Raw genomic sequence first — 23,968 nt, 5'->3', positions numbered from 1 at the left:
AGTCACTTTTCATTTTGATGTAATGAATGTTTAGTTTGGTAGGAATTAAGATGAATTTATGGTTATGTTGGTATGGTTTTTTTTTCAAAAGGTGTCTCAATGGGTTGAGCGAGAAAGGAATATATAAATTGTTTTTAACCTTGACTACGGTGGGTGTCAATGTTCTAACTTCAAGTCCGAGAGATAACATCGTCAGGGTAAATCACAGCATCCGAAGTATTGTCTGCTTTGGAGGTAGGTGTTTCGTCACGGTTTTGTTCTTAAAAGGCGCCTCAGTGGGTTGAGGGATGAGAGAGTATATAAATTGACATTGACCTCAACTCCTGATCGATGTAACACGATATTGGTGTACGGAATAATATTTAAATTAAAATTACTAAATACTCTGTTTTTTTTCTCATGATGTGAGTGAGGATCTTAAAACATAAAGCTAAAAAATTGTGGGGGTAGGGGAAAGCAAGCCAGGAAAGTGGTTAGTAACTTTATTTCCGGTAGCAGAAGAAGAGGGTAAGGAAAGTAAGCTTAACGTGCATGTCACTCGACATGCTCTTTGTGCTAAAATGTTAGCAGCCGCTGCTCCCTCACTTTACCAACTTGGTCCAAAAAAATTTGGAATTTCGGAATTTACAATTCAAATCAGGTCCCTCCCCACTCTTTACGCAAAACATTTTAATTACATTTGGACAAAACCAGAGCAGCTGACTCATAACCAATCAAACCATCTCACTACTGTGTAGTGTGGGTCTCTGTTCTTTTGGCTATTATTAATAGTGTCACTTTCAAGGTTAATCATTCTTCTATTATTAATATTATTATTCAAATTTCACTTTCTTGCTGTAAAAATAGTTTCAAAGATTCTAACACAACTGGCTCGTGAACCCGACTATTTCGTGGGTCGTAAAGTTAGTAAGGTACTAATATATTCCCCTCACTCCCCTTGCACTTTTGCACTCAAGCCATCATTCACATTCAAACCCCCCCCTCTGCATTTTGTAGTTCTCCTTTATCTGCAAACAACACCAAATGGCTCAGCTTAACCTTATACTTGTCTGGTTATTTGTCTCCACTCTCTGTCTTTATTCTTGTCCTTCTTCGGCCCAGCTAAGTCGACACCACTACGCAAAAACATGTCCCAATGTCGAAAACATCGTCAGAGAAGCAGTTAAAAAGAAATTTCATCAAACATTTGTCACGGTCCCGGCTACCCTCCGTCTCTTCTTCCATGATTGTTTTGTGCAGGTAATCAATGGCATGCATCTGACTCGTTCATTCACCGTATAAAAGCATTTGATTCATTCACCATATATATATAAATAATCCTGTTATGTTGTGTCTGCAATATTACCACAGGGTTGCGATGCTTCGGTTTTGGTTGCGTCCACGGGAAACAACAAAGCAGAGAAGGATCACCCTGATAATCTTTCACTTGCTGGAGATGGGTTTGACACAGTGATTAAAGCAAAAGCAGCAGTGGATGCAATTCCCTTGTGTAGGAACAAAGTTTCATGTGCTGATATTTTAGCCATGGCAACCCGAGATGTTATTGCACTGGTTTGTTTCATCAATTACCTATTGTGACTCTGATTACCGTGAGAAACATTTTGATCCAATGAGTAATTATAAGGTTTATTGAATTATGATGCAAATGGTTGTTCAGTCCGGTGGGCCTTTCTACGAAGTTGAATTGGGAAGATTTGATGGGCTAAGATCTAAAGCTTCCGATGTAAACGGAAGGCTGCCTCAGCCAGAGTTCAGCTTGAATCAGCTGAATTCACTGTTTGCGGCCAACGGCCTCACCCAGACAGAAATGATAGCCCTGTCAGGTAATGCGCGTTCATACATCTCTCTTCACTCTTCACACATGATTTCTGTTTCCCACTGAATCCCATTATTATTTAGTTTCAAAGTAACGGGAAAATTTTATGAATTTAAATTTCATCGTCCATCATCTCTTGCTCTGTTACTTTAATGATATCATCAATTATAAATATGTGAATTAATTATTAGAAAGTTGATTTTAAGCATAATTTACATATATTTACATATAACATCTCTCGTGCGTGAAATAACATTCCGATAACGGTCCGTCTGATAGCAAGTCCAACAAATACTCGTTGGGATAGAGACTCGAAAAGAATCTGATATCATATTACAAAATAGACTTTAAGCCTAATGTTGGAGATCCCACATCGACTAGAAATTAGAGCCTTTCATTGTATATAAGTGGGTGCAAACCTCAACCTATAAGCCGGTTTTATGGGATTGAGTTAAACTTAAAGTCCACTCCGTAATACCTAAATCAACCATAAACTAATAAAATGTCTGATCTCAAGTGGGATCTCCAACCTTAATATATTATAATTTTTCCGTAAGAAGAGGGTGGGTAATCGTAGTTTAAATTGTTTTGATAATTGAGGTGATTCTGCAGGTGCTCACACGGTTGGATTCTCCCACTGCAACAAATTCTCGAACAGAGTGTATAATTTCAAGAGCAAAAGCAGAGTGGACCCTGCATTGAACGAGAAATACGCAACGCAGCTAAAGTCAATGTGCCCAAGGAATGTGGATCCAAGGATTGCCATCGATATGGACCCAACCACGCCACGAGCATTCGACAATGTTTACTTCAAAAATCTTCAGCAAGGGAAGGGCCTCTTCTCCTCAGACCAAGTCCTCTTCACGGATTCAAGGTCCAAGGCCACTGTGAATTCTTTTGCCAGTAGTAGCAAAACTTTCCATGCCAACTTCGCCGCTGCAATGACCAAATTGGGCCGAGTTGGAATAAAAAATGCACAGAATGGAAACATTCGTACCGATTGTTCAGTCCTCTAATTTCCCACAAACAACCCATCTTCAGGGATTTGTTATGTATATTAGGTTTTCTTTATGTTTAAAATAACAAGTATTGAAAGTATTTTAATTTATCACCTTCCTCTGTTTTTCTTTTTGTTTTTTTTTTTTTACAATTGTTCCTCTTAGATTATCAGCATTTTCTTTTCAGAAACATTAAGGTTTTAGTCTCGATGAAATAAATGAAAAGGTCACCAAATTTTTTTTCGAATGCACAAAGGTTGCAGCTTACCTTATCACAGAAAGTGCTAGAATTTTGTGTCGACCTTCATATTCTTAATTAACTAAGATAGTACTAGTAATTGCATAGATGTTTCGCCATGATCGTATTTTTTTTTCTTATAAAACACATTTTGCACGAGATTATTCATAAAACAAATAAAATGAGTTTATACATAAATTTATTAGTTAAAATTATTTTATTTCGTTTCTGGAAATTTTTATTCTTTTAATTTTGTATGAACTGTGTACCCGAAAAGTAAACATACCAAGTACTCAACATGATGTCATATGTCGTTTAGAATTAATTACGTAATTAATTATAATTAGATGTAAAATAATTCTAAAACAATGATAAAAAGACATTTGAGTCTAATTGGATCTCAGACTAATCATAACGGATAGTGGCATAAATAGATATATCCTCAAATAAAATCTAATGAATTATTAATAACATATTTGTGTTCCAATTTCATTATTTCTAGGGTCAATCACCGCATTTGATACATTATCTAGTTTAGAATTCGATGTTCCGTCACGATTTTATCATGAAAAAACACTTCAATAGGTTGAGAGAAGAAAAAATATATAACTTCCGATCGATATAGGAATATATTGGCGTACCAATTAGTAATTACTTTTCCCCCACCCCTCAATCATTTTATTTCACTTTTTCTCATTATTATCACGTGGTTTCTTCCCATGCCGACAAATGTACTGTTCAGTCTTCACTGTGTGATTTTGTATTGTCTTGTGAAACATACATCATCATATACCCAGGCGCCAAACTAAAGTTATAAATTCAATGAGTTAAGGACACTGATTCAAATCAAAATTGAACCAAATCATGCAAAACTCCAAAAATTATTGCTTGAGTAGCTAACAAAAATCAAGTAGTGGCACATTAAAGTCTTGTACCATTAAAAAGGCACATGCATGCATTTCACCTTTTAGAGAATTTTCAAGCCGTTGCAAAACGAGCCTGACCCACTGTGTTATGACTTGATGATCAAAACATGCAAGACTCTCTCACATGGACAAAATTGAAACCCCTAGACTAGACCCCTTGTTAACAAAGAAAATTTGAAATTAGAAGTTTCTATGTGAATTCAAACCCATACATTCTTAACTTCTTAAAGATGATGTGGGTCATAAATGGCTTCACTACATTTCTGCCACGTTGCTTCACTCAAGGATTTCAACCATAGACAATACATTCGAATTTGGTGACTGTACCTGTGTGGATGACGGTAAAGTTGATCCACGCTGATACACAATTTGCTGTCGTGCTGATAATCTTTCGGTTCTTCAGACTTCTTCTTCCTTCACGCGCGTTCCGCCGGTTGACGGGTACCTGTGATTGCACTCCGACGCTCAAGTCAGTGTTAGTGAATAGTCTACTCTCTTAAGATATCAAAAACATACATTTTCTCCCTTTCAGAAGTTTAATATATAGGTTGACTTGAGTCTTCTCCTGTGTGGGTCAAGTAGTTGGTTAACTAAAACGTGTGTAATGGTCTTAAGGTTGTGTGCAGTGACTTCCTTATATAAGAAAAATGTATTTCGACGTGTCTTTGACTTGTTGAATCATTAGTTATAACTTTGTTACGTGTTTACTATTTTATATCATTAATCCATGTCTTTGGTCGTTTGGATTCCCGACCAGTACAGTACAGTGACCATACAGGATTACTATTTTATTAGATACTATTTTATTAGATAGGGACTTTATGACCTGTTAAACCAATTTAATAGAAAGAATAGAGGTGAGCATTGATTTATACAAAAATTACTATTTTGCTTAACTTTATATTGATGATTGAAGTAATATAATACGCAGAAAAAGAACTTCTTATTATGTATTCATCTATTTATGTTTTATCAGTAGGAACAATAAAAGAGGAACGCATTGTAACTATCAGGGGCTAGTTTTTATGTCTCTTGTTTTATTACAAGAAGAAAGCTGTAAAGAAAAGGAAGGAGTAATTAATAAGGGACTGGAAAGATAGCATACATCAAAAGGGAGATTCTTTTGGTATTCATGAGGTTTTGAGAGTATAAGGGGGCTTGGTAAAGGTCCATTTTCTTACTATTATTGTCATAACCATTTTATGCAGTGATTATTATAGTACTCTCATAACTATTTCTGTAATGACGGTATATATATGATTGAATTAGGAAAAAATATCTTGAAATGTCAGTGAGATATTGGTCCCTATTTCTAGGTATTGTTCTCTGACTGAATTGGGTAGACATAGATGCAGACTTCGATTTAATATATGTCTCAAAATGTTTCTGATATTATGCCCATGCATGGTTTCCTATTCTAGGTCGATCTAGAGATTCGTCTTTCATCCAGCTTTCAAAGTTTCTCTCTGTATGACCAAACTATACAAAAGGACTATTCCAAATTAGGCTATAAATATAATCTCACGGTTTATTTACATGCTTGAATCACATTTTCCCTATTAAATACTAAATGAAATTAAGTTATTTTGAGTCATAAAAATATATCACCCAACTGGGATTGGTATTTTTAGGTTACTATTTTTAGGTTGATTTTGCCTAACCATCATTTTAAACCTAGTTATCAGACTAGTTTTGAACCTAGTTATCAGTCTAATTTTGCAATTATAATAGTTAAAAGACTGTTTCTTCCTGCACCTTCTTCTCTCACCTCCATAAATTTTCGAATTTTAAAAAATACTCCTTTATAATATTTTGGATTACATAATCTGGAAGTTATTTTTCAAATCGGTAATTAGCTTCCGATTACATAATACGGAAGTCTTTTTTCATATGCATGATTACTTTCTGAATTACATAATTCGGAAGTCTTATTTAATTTTCAGATTATGTAATTCAGAAGTCTTTTTTTAAATGAGTTTCCAGATTACATAATCCGAAAACTATTCTACGGGAGTGACACAGAAAGAATAAAAATGTATTCTCATGTTGTGTATGAAGGTGGAAAGGCTGTCCATGGGCTTATACTAATCCTTTGAGCATGGTTGCTTCATTTGAATGATGTTTCTTCCTGCAATTCCAAGAAACTATATATTTTTTATAATATAAATAATATCTTTTATTTTATTAATATTTTTCATTTTGGAATTTGTGATTTGGAAAAAATCTGAACGTTTAAAAAGAGTTTTTTTTAATTCTTGATTAAGGTACTTAGAAATACTTTCCAGACAGTACATTCTACGAAAGGTGTAAATAGAAAAAATATCTGAATTAATTATAAAATTCAGAATGTATTGATAATTATCTTTTTACCTGACATATGGGTGCAGGAAGAAACAGGCTATTTGAGAGGAGAAAATAAGGACCCATGGAGAGTTACACAAGTAAAGCTCATTACAGAACCCATTTGTGATATTTTCCAATGAGGCTGAAGGAGATATTTATAAAAGTTTATTTAGGCTTATATATTGTTTTGAAACTAAATGCTGGTCCAGAAACTACTGCTCCTAAATAAATAGATAATAATCATTATAGTAAGAATAATAAATGTAGATCTGTCAAAAACATTATGTAATATCGATAACTAAATTGTATTAAACTATTTTTTCATTCTAACAGTATATGATAATATAAGATAATCCAATTGAAACATTCTTGAAAGAAATTTGTTCTTATTATTGATATAGTTTTAAATAAGGTAAGTTTAAGTTCAAATGAGCCTTAATATAAAATAAATGATAAACTATACTCATACTGTATGAATTTTAACAAAATTAAACGTAATAGTTGTCGTTTATTTGACATCATGTTGACCTAAAATACTTAACATTGAAACATAAGCATTTAAGAGAAGTGTATATTAACAAATTTAATGCAAGACTTCATAAAACAAAAGTGATATTAACTGCAATTTCAGTAAACGTTGAGTAGCGTTTTGGGACTACGATGGCCAAGCCCAATGACTCGGGTCTACCAATCCCATTAGGGCTGTATTCCGACACCTTCCATAGGTGGCAATTGCTTCCTGCACCCAATCAATTGCTTCCTGCACCCAACAAACTTTTTAAAACCCAATTCTGTCCTTGTCTTCTTTATTTTGAAAAAGGTGTTGGCTGCAGAGAGAAACTTGGTTTTCCTCTTCTCTTTGGTTGGTACTGGTTTGAGCTGCCTAGGTAGTTTTAGTGTGGCGGTGGACGTGGTAGCTTCGTTCTCTCTCGCTGTCCAACTCCAACACAGACGATGTCGCCTCACTGACCACCACCACCACAATCGATGTCGTCGCTCGGTTGGTCTTCGTCACAGGTAAATGCCGCTACTAAACGGAAAACAGCAGAAAGATTGAAAAAGAAGGGGACTGCAATGTGTTGGGTGTTGTTGGGTGCAGGGAAAACTAAGGGAACTACAGAAAACCCTAATTTTCATTTTATTAAGGTTAGTTTAGTCTTTTCACATAAACAATTGGGTGTCAATCATATTTGATTGGGTGCATGGAGAATCTATCTCCATATGTTAGGTAAAAAATCATTTTATTCTTAAAGAATACACTGGATTTTACAATATAAAAAATGTATTTTTTTCCATTTACACCTCCCAGATTATAGAATCTGGCTGGAAATATCTTTTGAATTATATAATTTGAAATATTTTTTCCTTTAAAAAAAATACATTATAAATTACAAAATTTGAAAGTTATTTATGGATCCAAAAATATCTTATAGATTCTATAACTTAAAAATATCTTCTAAATTTTTAATCCAAGAGTGTATTCTTTTTAAAGAAACTCATTATGAATTATAAAATCTAGTTCGGATTCTATAATTCAAATTTTTCCATATCACCCATTATTAAATGAAAAAACATCAATAAAATAAATGATATTTTAAGAAGTATGGGTTGTAAAAAAAACTATGGAAATGTAGAGAAAAACAGCTTCCCATTAGCCTTAAAGTCTTTTTTGTGTGTATATAATGATCCCTAGATTTCTTTTTCATGTATTTTGTTAGATAAACAAATTCTGGAGAAATTGAGTGTTTATGATGGAACCTTTTGGGAAATTTGAGTTTAATGTTTTGATCCATGATGATGTTCCCAGATGTTGGGATTTGCCCATTTAAGAATTACCACCAATGTTCAAGCAGAACTCAAAGCAATTAAGAAAGGTTAATAACAATTGAAAGCTGTAAACCATTTTAATTAGCAATGCAAAGATTTTGATTCATCATTATGGTGATTGCATGGTTTGTGTTTGGTAAGATCTCAGAGTTTTACTATAGTGGATTAGAAAAATAATTAAACAAGCTTGATTTTCAAATATCAAAAAGTTGCATCCACATGCGTTCTATATATATTTTTTATTACTAGTTTTTCTTTAAAGTATCACCAAACCAACTAAAGAAATTATATCTGGAATAATTTTTCCGTAAGATTTTCTATAAAATATAAAATAAAATTAAAATTAACTTATCTTGTAGAATTTATTTTTATATAATTTTTACTTTAGATTTATGTGTGAGTTAATTTTAATTTTTTATAGAGTATAATTTAATATTTTTTTCGTATTTCTAATTTTTTTTATAGAGAAACTGGGTTCAACAATTATAATATGTACATACAATAAAGGGGTCTCCTTATAAATTATGGAAAATTGAATAGATGTGTAAATTATTTGTCTTTTTTGTTGTTTGTTGAAGAATATTTGTGAGGTATGGTGTCATTTATTATGCCTGTTTATAGGGATAGATTATATTCTCTCCTAGCTAGATGTTAATTCTTTATATGCTAAAACATTATTTGTCAGGTCAAAAGAATAAGAAAAAAATGGGGGAAAAGGTACTAGGGCTACGACTAAGCCTCCAAGTCTCAAAACACTCTTTTAAAAAATTTAAACTCGTATGAAAATTTTATATAAAAAAATCTCATGATTTTTATGTCCTTAAGAAAATTAATAATGCTTATCAGTACCACAAAATTAGGCATTAATTTTCACAAGATCACGCTTAGAATTTTTGGATTATTGTATTATGAATACAAAGTATATATTAATATAGTCAATGGCTAGTTTTATTAAAAATCAGTCAATTACTTTGAATAAATTTTCCTTTTTTATTTACAACTTTTTGATATCTTTAATTCAGTTTCACTCATTTAAAAGTTGGTAATAGCATTCATCAAATTAATTTTGAACTTTACTAAAGAATATTCACCAAATTCTTTTGAAAAGAAGTTCCCCACACCCACTTGCGTTTTAAAAAAATCCTGTCATATTTCATAGCCCTTCCTATAAAACTTGACCAGAATATTATCTTTGACTCGCGTCGTCACATTATTCTTTTTAACTTGGAGTTAATTTTGGGGACTTATATAACACCTTAACACATTGTCCTATATAATTTATATACACATTTATTCATATACTATAAGAAAATATTTCATTTCACACCTTAAAGCTAAGTTACACGTAGATTTATGCTACAAAAAATACCTATCAAAAGTATATCTTATGAGAGATATTCATTTGAGCTATAAGTGTTTTCATTTCAAGCATACACTTCATTTACAAAAAATTGTACATTTCAATATATAAAATAAACACTAAGAAATCTCAATTCACCATTGATAGCACTATAATGATATTCAACTAACTATAAAATGTTGATTAAAAAAATACAACCATTTAGGAAATATAAACAATTTTAACATTTAAAAATATTTAATTTAAAGTCTAAAAAATATTGTTTTCAATTAGTCACCATATTGCTTGTTCAACAAATTAAATATGTCTAAATTTGTTCAATTATGATTCTACTCACTTAGTCAAAGAGGTATGTTTGTCTAGTAATTTTTTAGTTGTACAATTAACAAAACTCTCAAAAATTTTCACTAAATGAATGTTTTCAACAACTCTATGATTCTCTAGAAACCCAACATATTGGACATTCAATCAAATAATTTTCGTTGGACAAATGAAATTGTCACCTATCAACGACATCTCTCAAATTTTCATTTAAATTAATTTTATAAGACGAACAAAATGATCACTTAACAACTCTTAAAAGAAGGGATATGAAAAAAAAAATAAGTTTTTGCATAATTCAAAGGTTGTGCCAGAAAACTTACAACTTTATCCAATTTCAATTATTTACTTTATGAAAATGCTAAAATAATTAGCATTCATCTTGTAACTCATTTTAAAATGAGTGTTAAAGAGAGTCTTTCAAATAAAGTTGAGAAAACATATATGAGTAGAGTTCCTTATACATTTGAGTATACAATTATATATACAAGACCAAATATTGCAGCATATGTTGTTAGTACTATCAGTCAATTTTTGTCGAATCCAGTAAAGAGCATTGAAATATTGTGAAATATTGAGGTATTTTCATGGTACTAGTGATTTCAGACTTTGTTTAGACTTTGTTTTGAAGGTGATAAGCCTAGTTTGATGGGTTATTCGAACTTATATATGATTGGAGAGTTTGATTTAAAAAAAAGTCTACTTCAAACTATTTGATTAAGTTTGTAGGATGAATCGTGACTTGTCAATCAAGATTATAGGTAACATTTTTAACTACATATACATAATTCATTATTATCAGAGAAACATAGAAGAAATTTCAAATTTAAAAACTTCATTTTATGAGGAAAAACTATTCATTATTTGTTGTTAAAATTGTAATGAATTGGGACCAATGAGTTTAGAGTGATTACCATTCAAAATTGTTGTGAAAGCTATCAACCCACTTATTAGTATAACTCAACATTACGTCTGAGTGTATATATATATATATATGTGTTTAAAAATTTTGTGGTGCGTGGTTCTTGTGAACTTATTAGATTTTCTCTTCATTTGTTCTATCATTATCACGCAATGGAGACTTAATGAGAATGGGGTGACACCATGAAGAGATAATGATATGGTGAGAAGTTAACTGGTGCATTGCATTGCAAACGAGTAGTGAGATATTTTATGCTACTTTTTCATGCAGTGGCTATGATAATTAGAATAACATGGAAGAAATTCAAAATTTAGGAGCATTATTGAGTAATTGAACATGGGATATGTTAGTTGAACTGAAAACGAAGTTGTTGTGGTGGTGGTCACAACTTGGATGTAAGGAACTGGTATCTTTATAGAGCCAATGAAAATAGAAATTAGAAATTGTAAATGTGTGGTGGAGTTGGAAGTGGGAATAGAAGAAGCAGCCTTGAAAAGATTTGAAGGGCCATATTTTGGGAAAGAAAGATGAATTGTGTGCTTGTAAAAGAAAATAATTAAATATATTAATAAGTGTACTTTAAACTTAATTCAAACTCATAAAATCGGTTTATGAGGATCTCCAACACACCATTCTCACGTCGAGAGTGACAGCTCGTGTGTGAGATAACATATTATAGGTGATTCGATAACGGTCCGATAGCGGATGGTCTGATAAGTCAACAAACACTCGTTAGGATAATGATTTTGATACCATATTAAGAAATTGACTTTAAGCCTAACTCAATCCCATAAAACCAGTTCATAAGGTGAGACTCACTTATATATAATGAAATGTTCTAATCTCCTAATCGATGTGGAATATCTAACAAGATAATTAAATAGTAAATGAACTGGTGAGCATGAAAGTAAGCATTACATGGCACATCGAAGAAGGGAATCTTGGAGCAGCAAGTTATAGTGTGACAACGTCATCCGCATTAACTCGCTTTCAGGTAGACCCAAGGTCCCAACTTGGTCGCCAACTTGCAAATAATAAAAATGCCAAACATTACCCACAATTATCGCTCTTTTATACTCTTTTGAGTAAGACAAATAATAAATTAAAGAGTACATATACCTCATACCTGTACCCTATTTTTTTACTTTATATTTCAATCATATAGTTTACAAAATTGTCTCATGAACATTAACTTGTCTATAGATTGAAAATCAACAAATAAGATTGAAAATGTACTCTGGATAAGTATTTCTCTTATTCTTTTTAATGGATATATTTTTTAAATTCTTTATTTTTATTTAAATCTTTTTTTACTGTTCAATTTAACATTAATTAATTACTTACTGTCTTATCAATTCTTTTTATCCAATGTTTAATTTATATAACTATTTTATTTTCAAAATTATTGTAATTTTTAAATTCTTTACATTTTCTATGAAATCTTATCCGTATTTGATGGAGCACTATAAAAGGTGACATAAAAACAGTTAAACATTTTTTTAAATGTACCCTATATTTAATATATAGTATGAAAGCTAATTATTTTTGAGTGACTCAATGACACCATCGGTTGAATTTGTGAAATACATATTTGCGAAGAAGAAATTTTTAAAATGAATATTATTATAAAGTGCACTTACTTATATACAACGAAAAGCTCTAATCTCTAGTCGATGTGGGATCTCCAACAACTATCGTTAGAATCAATGATTAGTTATACAGTTTATCTAAATAATGAAAATTTGTGAAAATACCTTTCAATAAAAGTTGTTAAAATCACTAATTGCAATGGTTAAATAAAAGTAAACATGATCTTTAAGGTTAGTTCTGTATAAATCACAAATATTCTTCATTGCAAACAACCCTATTATAATGACTATGAAATGTAAAGCTTTCATTCTAAGTGTGTCATGCTTGGCATGTCTAAAATTCCAATTTGACAAAATTGATTAAGTTAGAACAATTTTATGTTATTTGATCCACATGATGGATGCTTTTTCTATAAGAGAAGTTTTGTCTTTTTTTTAATAAATAAAAAATTTAAAATATCTCTGGAATTAATTCTTTGTATACAAAATATTTTTAACTATAAGTATTTTTGTAAGTTCAATAAAAAATAATTAAATATTAACTTATTTTGAATATATTTCTTAATAAATATTTATTAAAAATAAAAAATAAAATAAAAACTATTTAAAAAAATTAAAATTAACTTATACGAAAACTAATTTGTAAAAAACTTCTTAAGTTGATTTGTCTAACTTTTTATTTATAAGTTAATTTTAACTTATAAGAAATAATTTCTTTTACAAAAATATTTAGAGAATTTTTTATCACAATATATGTTAACAGTTTGAAATCCTTGAAAATCCAACTTTGTTTCAAATTAAAAAAATGTTTTAGAAACTTTACCTCTCAACATCTAATCAGTCAAAGTTAAAGTAATAAATATATTACTGGATAATTAAATTCATAAATTATATATTTTTATCTGCATATAACTAACAAATATATTAGATATTAATCTTACTCGTGTTAGTCTGAATATACTAACACAAAAAAAGTCTTCTTCCATTCAATAATTATATTTGAAATCAAGAATATTTTTCGTTAATACCAAATAATTTTTTAAAATATATAACTTTAGGATGAGTTTAATGGTATTAACTTTTTTAATACAAATGAATTATTTTAACGAGTTGAAAATTAATATGTATATTATTTTATCTAAATATAATATTTGTATTATTTTTTATATCTAATATACATAATTGATATTTTAAATAAAAATAATTTTAAAAAACAATATAAAGTATGAAAGAAAAAAAGATAATATTATGAAATAATTAAAATGTGTGCGGTCACTTTTAATAAATAGATTATCTATATTATTTTTCATATTAAAATATAATTAAAAAATACTTACATAGACGGGTTAATGGATGATTTAGAAGGTGTATGGTCTAGGAAAGTGACTTTCATTGCACGCAGAAAGGGTGCTTCTCTAAAGTCTGTCCAAGTGACAGAACTTACGTCATAATTTAACTTACGTCATAATTTATTGTAGTGAAGACCTGCGTTCGTGCAGTCCCTTTAAAAAAAATAATAAAAAATATATATAATTAAAAGTAAAATATAAATATAAAATATGTGAATAATGAAAAAGAATTTTATTATGTGTTATTATAGATGAATCAATTAATCATATTGTTGATACGAACATAGAAAAGATTACATATTCTATATAGTAACATTACTTAGGAGAAAGAGAAATTAGAAGCAAAACAGTTTTGGAAAAATCTTAACTTTTGTGTTAGTAATTAGAAGTAAATTAGGAAAATGTAAAATTTAATATTTAATTAAGAGGATGGAGAGAGAAGGATATTTAGGTCTTAAATTAGCACGAGAGTCATGTGATGACAGATGGTTATTGTTATTTGAAGTGTCTAACTGAAATATCAAGTTACATAATAGTGTATAAAAAAAAAAATTTATAAAAAAAAAGTAGCATGAGAATATGTGTTTTTGTTGAATAGAGAGACTGCATCCGCACCAAGAAGCTTGGAATTTGTGGTGTTCCCCAATTATTGAAAGGGAACGTTGGTGAAATCCGCGTCACACCTTTGGTCGATTACCTTGTCCTCCTTCGAATAATTTTGCTTGCCACATCCATTTTTTTCATATTCCATGTTTTTATCCACATGCCAACACCGTATAAGCACCTATTCTTTATTCTCAACCTAGTTTGAGAAGACACAAGATTTTTCTGGAATAATATCCTTCTCTAGTTGAGTATGCAGTTTACTTTTTTTTTTTTTTTTTTTTTATGTAGTCACGTTGCTAACTAAACAACTCTTCTCCTCCTTCGAAATTGGTGTTTCTAAATGAACTAGTCTTAACTCATTTACTTCTATGTAGCTAGGTTGAGTCATGACAGGCCAAAAAGTCTTTTAAAAATTAAGATTTAAAAAGTTAAAGAGATATTTTTTATTTAAAAGTAAAAGAGTCTGACAATCTATCCATCAGTTTCTTACTTTTAAGAAATAAGTTTAGAAACCTTTAAGATATATTTCCTCTAACTTATCGGAATAAAATATGGTATCAACTAAATAAATCTAGAAATTATTAGTTTAAGTTGAGTTAAAGATATTTAATTGACATGAATAAAATTTTAACACAAATTAATCAAATATCACTTTTTCAAATTTCAATTAAACATAAAGTCGTCAACTCATATATATATATATATATATATATATATATATTCTCGAAACAATAAAATGTCTATTATGACATTCACATTACTCAAGTCATACTTTCAGAAGACAACTTAAATTCAGAGATTTGCACTTGTCGTACTATCTCATTGTGAATCCATACATTTATACACATAAAATAATTTCAATATCATATAACTTAGTATGACAAGGTTAATTTATAAGAACCTGAAAGATAAGTTATTTTTCACATTCCATAATCACATGAACCTCCTTCGACTCTCAACACCTGATAATCTTCATCTATGTGATTTCAATATATCAAAAGAGTTGTTCTTCTAAATGAATCCTCAGTCAATGCACATCTTAAACAATTTCAACATAGTATATGCAAAAATAAAAATTTCAGTTTTCAGTTTTTTTAGGCTAGATTAAGCGAAAATCATCTAGCTTAAGCAAGAATGAACTCATTCAAGAAAAATTCTTCTCGCTTGAGCAAAAATCAACCCAAGAACACCCCAAAATTCACTCCATTTTCACTTGAGGGAAAGTTGGTCTCTTCTGAGAAAAAACGGACCCAAAAGTACCCCATTTTTCACTATATTCTCGCTTGAGCGAAAATTATCTCGCCTGATCAAGATATGTTATGTTATCACATTTTCACCCAAAAATTCCATTCATATTGTTATGTTATCAAACATACCAAATCAAAGTAACAATTTCCTACTAGAGTTGGATAACAATTATAATAAAGCTAATCTATAATACCATCTACATATATTCAACATCTCTAAATCAAAGTCATTTAGAATCAAACAACCAATACTTACAAATTCTTACATTTCAATTATATCATAATACAATTCAACTCATTCATACTACCATTCAAACACTTTCAATCTTAATCAAAACACATTCAATAACTTCTCCATATCAAATTCAACATATACTATACAAAATTATCAAAATCAACCATTTCACATTTAATTTCATTCAATACATTACTTTACTCAAAAGCAAACAATCTTGCAAGGAGATTTTGAAATTGGTAGCCACGTCAACCCCACATCTAGGCCTTCTAACCTATGGTTTTATTGAAAATTTAAACTAGCTTCCCTTACCTGAGTTTGAGTATGTACTCACTAAAAGCTCCAACTCGTACAGAGTTCAATGACAACTTAACCTGCACCACAACGTCTTGATAAAAAAATACAATTATATCTCTAAGACTCTGAGCTAATAGAGACTAATTCTGAAGCTAAAAGTGTCACATGCAAAGACCTATATTAAAGTGAAACATAACCAGATCAAAACTGACTCAAAGGAAAAATAAGCAAAAGTGAACTTATGTTTTCTAAAACTTTGACCGGACAGTCTTGTAGTATTTGTTACCAGGAATGCAATGGCGGACTCTGATCGTCATTATGATGACAGAGATTTTCGGTAAGTTAGAGAGAAGACAAAGGAAGGAAAAAGGAAAAGTTTAAAGAGATGATGGTTCTTTTAAAATGAAACATGACTAACTAATTTTTCTATTTATATACTTTTTTATTTATTTTAATAATAAAATATTTATGTGTCATTCTAAAATATATCACTTGTACTCTAAAGTTATTTTCTAGGTCCTTACAATTTCTAACTTCGAATGATTTGTAGTTGTTTATATTGAGGTAAGTCATAAATGTTTGAGTTGAAGCAGAATTAAAGATATGTTGTTTGAGATTAATTTAAAATGTTTAGAGTTAAGCTAAATTAAAATATGTATCGATCAAACTTTAGAATCTAGAGTAATTGATACATAAAATTTTGACAGTTAATTAGATATCAATTTATAATTTTTATTAATAATAGAAACTACTTTAGATACAAAAACTTTTTAATTTATAATAATATCTAATTTAGTTAATATAGTAACTATTTTTTTCTAAAATTAATTTTTATTTAATAATTTTTTTATAGTGATTGAACATGTTAAAGTAAGTCGAAGATTTTTCAATGATCGACCAAAACTCAGTCCGATACAATTTCATATAACTTTTTTTTTTCTTAAAATCGTACCTGGTAAAAACGATTTCTAATTTTTTTTTTTTACTGAAGTCAAACTTACCAAACATAACTATAATAAAAGAAAAAAAGTAAAACTCATGTTTGGAAAAAACATTTTTTTACAAAGCACAATTTGTTAAACACTACATTAGTTCAAAAATAAAATAAAAGTCATGAAGATAAAAAAAAAAAAAAATTATACCAAAAAATTCGTACTTATGAAATACAACCTTTTGTGATAAATAAAAAAAGTTGAAATTGAACTTATAAAATGGAACTTTTTCAAGACCATAATGATAATTTTTTTAATAAATAGGTAGATGGTAGATTAGGTGTTGTGGGTGTGTTGTTGAAGAAGCAAATCCCTGTATTTTCAACTTAATTTGGAGTCTAGGTGAGGAGCATGGAGAGAGTAGATAGAATTTGGAGTGGAATGAATGACATGATACATTACATATTACCTTAGAGACGTTGAACTTGAACATGTGTGTATGTAGTGGAAATGGGTTGAGGCAGAGATGCTTGTTGAGGGAAGGTTCCGTGGGCTCCATGCCAAATGCGGCGAGACGCAGCATTGCAAAATCAATTAATAAAGCCATTTCTTTCCATTCACCTCATTCGCAACTCACTTTCTCCTCTCCACACTCTTATTGGATCACATGGGATTTAGCACAATTTTCTAGTTCTAATTTCTCTAGTAAAGTGGCTCCCACTCACTCCTCATTTAGGACTTGTAGGACAAACAAAACTTACAACATATTTCATCAAATTTAAACTATAAAGTAATACTACAATGGATTACACTTTTTCACACTATAAATAAATAAATAAAACAATATCAAATATTAATACAAAATGCCTATAAATATGATGACTGTCACTCAAAAAGTAATTTTCCTAAAATTCTTAAAAATATATCGAATTAGCTTAAAAGTATATAAAGAAAATGTAAATCATGACTAGCAACATAAATATTGAAACTAATTTTTAATCATTGTTTATGTTTCGAAAATGACATTTCAATAAATTAAAATTATTCTGGTATGGTTTGAGAAGATATTTTCATTTCTATTTTGTTGATCTTGTTAATTTTTTTTTTCAAACTTAGGAGTGAGATTATTTGTAAAAAAAATTTCAATGCTTGAGTTAATATTTAAAATATTTAATATAATCGAAAAGGTATATTTATATGGATAATGTGAATTTATATATAAAGATGAGGGAGAATAGTGGTCTAGATTAACACAATTTCAAAGTTAATATTGGTATAATTTGATAATATAAATTGATTAGCGTATTTTAATCGGTTTCAATCATTATTTATTTATTTGTCATTTTAAATTTTTAACCTGATTTTGGTAAAGTTTTTTAAAATAATTTGATCTTGTTGTTTCTAGTGTGGTTTGACGAGATGGTATCGCCTAAGCATAATCTTGGTTAGGTTGATTGTATTGAATATTAATGAACTCGGATGTACTATAAAAATATTTATAAACTATCTTTAATTTTATAAAATAATCAAGAATATATTAATAAAAAATAATAACATGATACAATTTAAGAGGTGTTTTGTAGAAAATAATTCAGACAAACTTCTTAAAAAGTGTATATTTGGGGAGAAAACAAAACTAACTGTTTAACATATAATAACAAGATATTAATTAAGTAAGAATGAGATTAATTATTATAAATAATCTATTAAAAAAGTTTCAAAAACACTGTTCTTTGAAAATATTTTGATTAAAAATATATAATATATAAAAATAGTTAGAGTATGAAAAAAGTTAATTAGGGTGTGGTAAAAATAGGGTGTTATAATGAGTAAGAATTGGACAACACAGGAAGAGGGGGAAAAGTAGACACTGACGCGAGCCGTGGTCTTTTTGCTATGTCTTTGGTAAAGGCAAAGGAAACGAAGGTGAAGACGCAATCACCAGTTTTGTTGCACCTCGATTCCTATTGTCATTCTAAATTTTTATGCCTCCTTGCATACTCCAAAGGCCACCCAACAACTTTTGCTTCTTTCTCTTTCCCACCCTTTCACTCTGTTAATTTATTATTCATTGCCTACAGTTACATAATTAGTAACAGGTAAATAAATAAATCCAAAACATTCACTGCTACTCCCCCATCAAAGCCGGGGAATTGGACTCCTAAGATGATTCCAAAGCCAACAACATCAGCTAAAGTTCGTGTAAATGCCACTTCTATCAGTAATTTCAAGACTTCATAAAGTCTAGGATTTCGCAAAAGAGATCCTTACCAATAAAGTTCTTTTTCCACTGTCCATAAAGTTGTTCAAACTTCAAACTCTTGCTATCTCCCTCTGTGCCTAAATTGTGTAATCGCAAGCTATCAGAGATTCTGCCATCTTCAACTACAGATGCTTGTTTATTTATTTTACTATAAATTAAAAGCACAAATTCAAAGGGATGCAATTCAATATTGTACAACGTTGAAGGCTTTAAAGGGCAGGTAAATAAATAAAGACATATATGGATTGAGTCTGAGTCATCACACAGCTCCCATTTGCCATGAATGGATCAGGTCAATTTCTTTAACGTAGCTGGTAAACCTGAACGCAGATAATCAAAACCTGAATATTCATCATCCTTTTCAATTGCTTTAAATTAAGCAATTCACCAAAATAAATTTACCGCTAAAACTGTATCCAAACATGTATGGGTGACACGAATCTGCTAAAACTGTATCCAAACATGTATGGGTTACACGAATGTCTCGTCTCCATATTTTCTATATTTTCTTTACCAGTAAAACTATCGCGAAAATAAAAGATGTATTTAATTATTTAATACTTAATATTCATCATAACATGTTTCATAGAACAAAACAAAAGAAAAAGGAAAAAGATAAGGAAAATTTATCACCGACGAACTCTCATCTTTCTCTCCCTGCCTGTCTGTCTACAAAGAACACCAGAGAGAAAAATCCTGTGCCGGTGTTCTGACAAAATCTCACCGGATTAAATTCCGGGAAAACCTCTTCTCTAAACGAAAGCGTTAAAAAGAGGGAAAAAAGGACACGTAAGCGAGATCCCTCAACCACGAATCTCATAGAGAGAGGAGAGAGAAGACTCTCAAATGAAGAGGTTCAGCACTTTCCGGTCTCCGTCGGGAGCGTAGTGATCTCCGATCGCGCTTTCCAAGCACGCCGCCGTCGTGGTCCCGGACTCCTCCGAGTTTATCGACGGCGATCTCGGCCATCGAATTTCCTGTCGGCAACCGAAGTTCGCCTGCAGGAAACTCGGTGTCAACCGGAGATTGAGATCAGTGGTGGCCGTCTGCAGCTTAGCAAGCTCTTCCAATCGCTTGCGCTTACCACCAGAAGCAGCCTTATCGGACATCGAACCCGGCAACCGGAAAATCGGGTTCGGATCTCGGACCCTCCATTTGTCGTTACAGGTAACTTCGCCTTCGGAAGCGTCGTCAGGAGTGGGAGCGCCGAGGCCAAGAAGCTCCGGCACAGGCCTGACGGTACCGCCACGGAGGACCGTTTCAACCGCCGCCTGGCACACGTGCCAGTTTCCAGTCCATAAAAGGCCGACAGCGCCGTTGACGGGATTCACCGTTCGTCCACAAGCCTCAAACAAAAGAGACTGAAACAGAGCTGCATAAAAGAAGCGCCATCAGACACGAAAACAGAAAAAAAGAAAACTGAAGTGCGTAAGTGAAGTGAAAGTAAAATTTAGTTACCGGGCCTTTGGGCCTCAGGGACGTTGGAAATGAAGGACATGAGGTCGGCACGACCGAAGAATTTGGCAACAAAAACAGTGGCGTGACCTTGGGCCTCGGGAGTATCGATCCACTGTAGACACGGCCGCAGGATACAAGAGTCGCTGCAACCCTTTCGAAGGACGCGGCACCCGTTGCAACTCATGCCTCCTTTTGAGAAAGAAAGAGAATGGTGTGTGTCTTTTGCTTTGTGAACTCTGCAGAATCACCCTCACATGAAGGCAAAGCAGAGGAAGACAAGAAATAACGGGAATGGAAGACGGAGAGGCGGAGAATGGAAGTTGAGCCGGGGTGCAGTTGGGGTATAAATAAACGTTAACGTGACGGGAGGAGCGAGAGGGAGAGAGAGAGAGAAAGGTTGGGATTTAACCATGGTTAGGTTAATTTGGAGTGAGTTAGTGTTAGTGTTAGTGTTATTGGTAGTGCGTGCGGTGGCTTGTATGGAAGGGTGAGATTCCAAGGAGTTGGGCGTGAGCGGCTCCGTGTCTCCGCGGATGGATGTTCCTCCACCGTTGGATTCTTTACATTTTCTACAATTCAGATATTGATGGGTGCCTGTCTTTTTCACCTGTGGAATGAATCATACTGTTACTTGCCTTCCATTTCCTCATGCAACTCTTCCCTAATCTTCCTTTTTCTTATTAAGACAATAATAGTATTTGCACATTATACTAGTATTTATATTCTTTTTATTATTATTAAAATAAACAACACACAATTTGGAATGTTTCACTTTTGGCACTGAGGGAGTAGAATATTTGTTACGGGTATTTGGTATTTTCGGTAAAAACTTACGGATTTAGCTTCACTACAGTTTATGCATTAATTATGGTGCATAAGTATTTGTAGAAAATTATGAGCGGTGTGCTTGATCTATGCAAAGAAAAAAAAATAGAGATAGAGAAAATAAATAGCTCAGAATAAAATAATGATGGAAGTACTTCGCTTTAAGAGAAAAAAAAAGCAATATATATATATATATTAGAAATAATTTTTTGTTTTGTGTTTAAATATAAAAAGAGTAGAATAATGTTTTACAAGATGCATTTTTGCTTCTTTTAAAAGTTAAAAAAAATATAAAGTTGACTGTTTTATTAACCCATCACAACGGAAAAGAATCACTATGAAATAGTTTTCGACCGTTTCAAACCTTTGTTTGTGGAAATTGATAGGTGGCAACCCTATTTTTTTTATCTTCTTTGTGACATGTTTCATTACAATCAGACAACTATATTTTTTTTCTACTTATTTTATCTATTTTCCTTTTGTTTCTTCAATATTTCTCATCTACCAAAGAAATTCAGAATTAAAGTAAAAATATTTGTATTTACTTTCTATCATACTGGTGTTTCTTTTGTGATTACATCGGGAATGTAATTAAACGAGTTTCTATGATTTGTGGAGTTTGTTTATTACATTAGACTGGTATTTCCCATGTGAATGTATATCAAATGTATCTACATAAACTCTAGCAGTTCTAATGCTAGTTGATACTGTGATACTGTATGAATTTAAATATAATTTTTCTTCTTCTAATTTCTCATAGATAAAAAAAACATCGGTTAAGTTTATGTAATGGTTTTTTAGTTTATAAAATACAAATACAACCTGTAAAGTATTCTGAATATCTATAGGGAATAACATACAAATTTAAATATAAAAGTATTTTCGTATCAATAAAAAGAAGTAGAATTGAATTAGTTAAAAAAATGTATAACTACATTTATTACAAAAATTCTTACAGGTTGTGTTCTAAACAATTTTCTGAAGTTTATTTCATTTTTTTTTTTTGAATTTTGATTCCATGGTTCACATAAGTTGCAGATTATTTTAACATGGTTTAAAGGTAAAATCACCATAAATTTATCTCTATTGTGGTAATTTAAACACGTTATAAAAATTGTGATATTTTTGTTTGAATTTGGGGTATAAAAATGTAAACAATAATAATATCGAACAATTGGTTCATGAATACTTTAAGAAATGATTTTAATGAATTTCTCATTTGGAAAAAGGTAAATTGAAACATTCAATAATTAACTCAATAGATATAAACATTAGTGAATGTAATCAAAAAATTGTGTGTATGAATCAACAAATATTTTTTTAGTAATTACATAGATTATATTTGTTTATTTATTTTTAAAACCTTAATATAACAAGGTAATTACTATAATTATATATGTCACACTCTAAACATGTATTTTTTTTATCTTATAACTTATTTGTGAGACAAATATCATAAATTTTTTACTTGATAAAACTTGAAATTCAGGAACATGTTACATGTAAAAGTTTTTCCTGTAATTTTGATTCATCTCTTTTTGTTTGTCACTAAGTTTATAAAAGCTAACATGCTTAATCTTAAAATAAAAATTAAGGTAAGGGTGACAATTTATAATACTTAAAATGGTTAATCTTAACAGAGAAAAATAAGGTAAGATAGCATTCTAACATTTATTTATTTTTTTCATATAATTGACCACCTAGTTACAATATAAAAAAAATATAAACTCTCTTCAAACCCTTAATACTCTGTTTGCTTGCAATGAGGAGAGGGAGGGACAATTGGGTGTTGAGGATACTAATTTAAACTTTGTTCCACTTGTTATTATATCCAACAATTTGGACAAATATTTATAATTTGATTCACTTTACTTATTAAATAAATAAAAGCCAGATAACTTAATTAAGGGCATTTAAACACTTAAATAAATTATTCATGAATAAAAAATAAGATAAAAAATAAAAAAAGCAGTACAAATTAGAAGTGATTTGGTGGTTAAATAAAATAAATTGAAATTGGGAAAACGGGGTTTGAAAACTAGTGGGTATTTTTTACCAATGAGCATAGAATGACGTGCACATGCACGAGTTTTGTAAAGAAATAATTCCGCAGGAAGTGCAAGGGTGTGAGAAGCTAAAGTGGGAAAAGGGAATAAAAAAAGTTATAAAATGAGAGGGATATATTGTATTTAAGGCACTAATGATTGAGGGTTTGGTGTAAGATCAGGAAACACAAGCATTGTTAGCCTACCACTTCAGACATTTAAATTGCACCAAAGTCAAATTTTCTTAGTTTCTATTCTCCCCAACAAGCAGCACACAGATTTTGCCTCAACTTCTCCTTCACCTTTAATAAATGCAAAACCATGCCAAGATTCTCGTTTTTCAAAGCCAAAATATTAATTTTACTGCACAG

General features: G+C 30.8%; 2 protein-coding genes and 1 pseudogene across 2 annotated transcripts; 2 read left to right on the top strand and 1 right to left on the bottom strand.

Moving 5' to 3' along the window:
* The first annotated feature begins 834 nt into the window (after positions 1-834).
* LOC137810051 (peroxidase 51-like) lies at positions 835-2,927 on the top strand. The gene is made up of 4 exons (XM_068611173.1): positions 835-1,239; positions 1,351-1,551; positions 1,658-1,823; positions 2,429-2,927. The coding sequence occupies exons 1-4, from the start codon at positions 1,024-1,026 to the stop codon at positions 2,830-2,832; spliced, it is 987 nt and encodes a 328-aa protein (XP_068467274.1). The 5' UTR covers positions 835-1,023; the 3' UTR covers positions 2,833-2,927.
* Positions 2,928-13,669: 10,742 nt separating this feature from the next.
* On the top strand, positions 13,670-13,846 carry LOC137813123 (U1 spliceosomal RNA; annotated as a pseudogene).
* A 5,946-nt stretch (positions 13,847-19,792) lies between these two features.
* On the bottom strand, positions 19,793-21,420 carry LOC137810050 (LOB domain-containing protein 37-like). The gene is made up of 2 exons (XM_068611172.1): positions 20,728-21,420; positions 19,793-20,641 (listed from the first exon to the last, which is right to left on the bottom strand). Exons 1-2 carry the CDS (start codon positions 20,909-20,911, stop codon positions 20,112-20,114), a joined length of 714 nt encoding a protein of 237 aa, XP_068467273.1. The 5' UTR covers positions 20,912-21,420; the 3' UTR covers positions 19,793-20,111.
* Positions 21,421-23,968: the final 2,548 nt, after the last annotated feature.

The sequence above is a fragment of the Phaseolus vulgaris genome, chromosome 2, assembly GCF_000499845.2.
Source record: "Phaseolus vulgaris cultivar G19833 chromosome 2, P. vulgaris v2.0, whole genome shotgun sequence".
NCBI lineage: Eukaryota > Viridiplantae > Streptophyta > Magnoliopsida > Fabales > Fabaceae > Phaseolus > Phaseolus vulgaris.
The sequence above is the reverse complement of the archived record's forward strand: the minus strand, read 5'-3'. Positions and strand labels throughout refer to the sequence as shown.

What these genes read in the sequence shown, in the direction of transcription:
- LOC137810051 (XM_068611173.1), top strand. Translation starts at nt 1,024, where the DNA reads ATGGCTCAGCTTAACCTTATACTTGTCTGGTTATTTGTCTCCACTCTC. An exon ending in TCCATGATTGTTTTGTGCAG is followed by an intron (nt 1,240 to 1,350) that starts GTAATCAATGGC and finishes ATATTACCACAG; the next exon opens with GGTTGCGATGCTTCGGTTTT. An exon ending in AGAAATGATAGCCCTGTCAG is followed by an intron (nt 1,824 to 2,428) that starts GTAATGCGCGTT and finishes GTGATTCTGCAG; the next exon opens with GTGCTCACACGGTTGGATTC.
- LOC137810050 (XM_068611172.1), bottom strand. Translation starts at nt 20,911, where the DNA reads ATGAGTTGCAACGGGTGCCGCGTCCTTCGAAAGGGTTGCAGCGACTCT. An exon ending in CCCTGAGGCCCAAAGGCCCG is followed by an intron (nt 20,642 to 20,727) that starts GTAACTAAATTT and finishes TCTTTTATGCAG; the next exon opens with CTCTGTTTCAGTCTCTTTTG.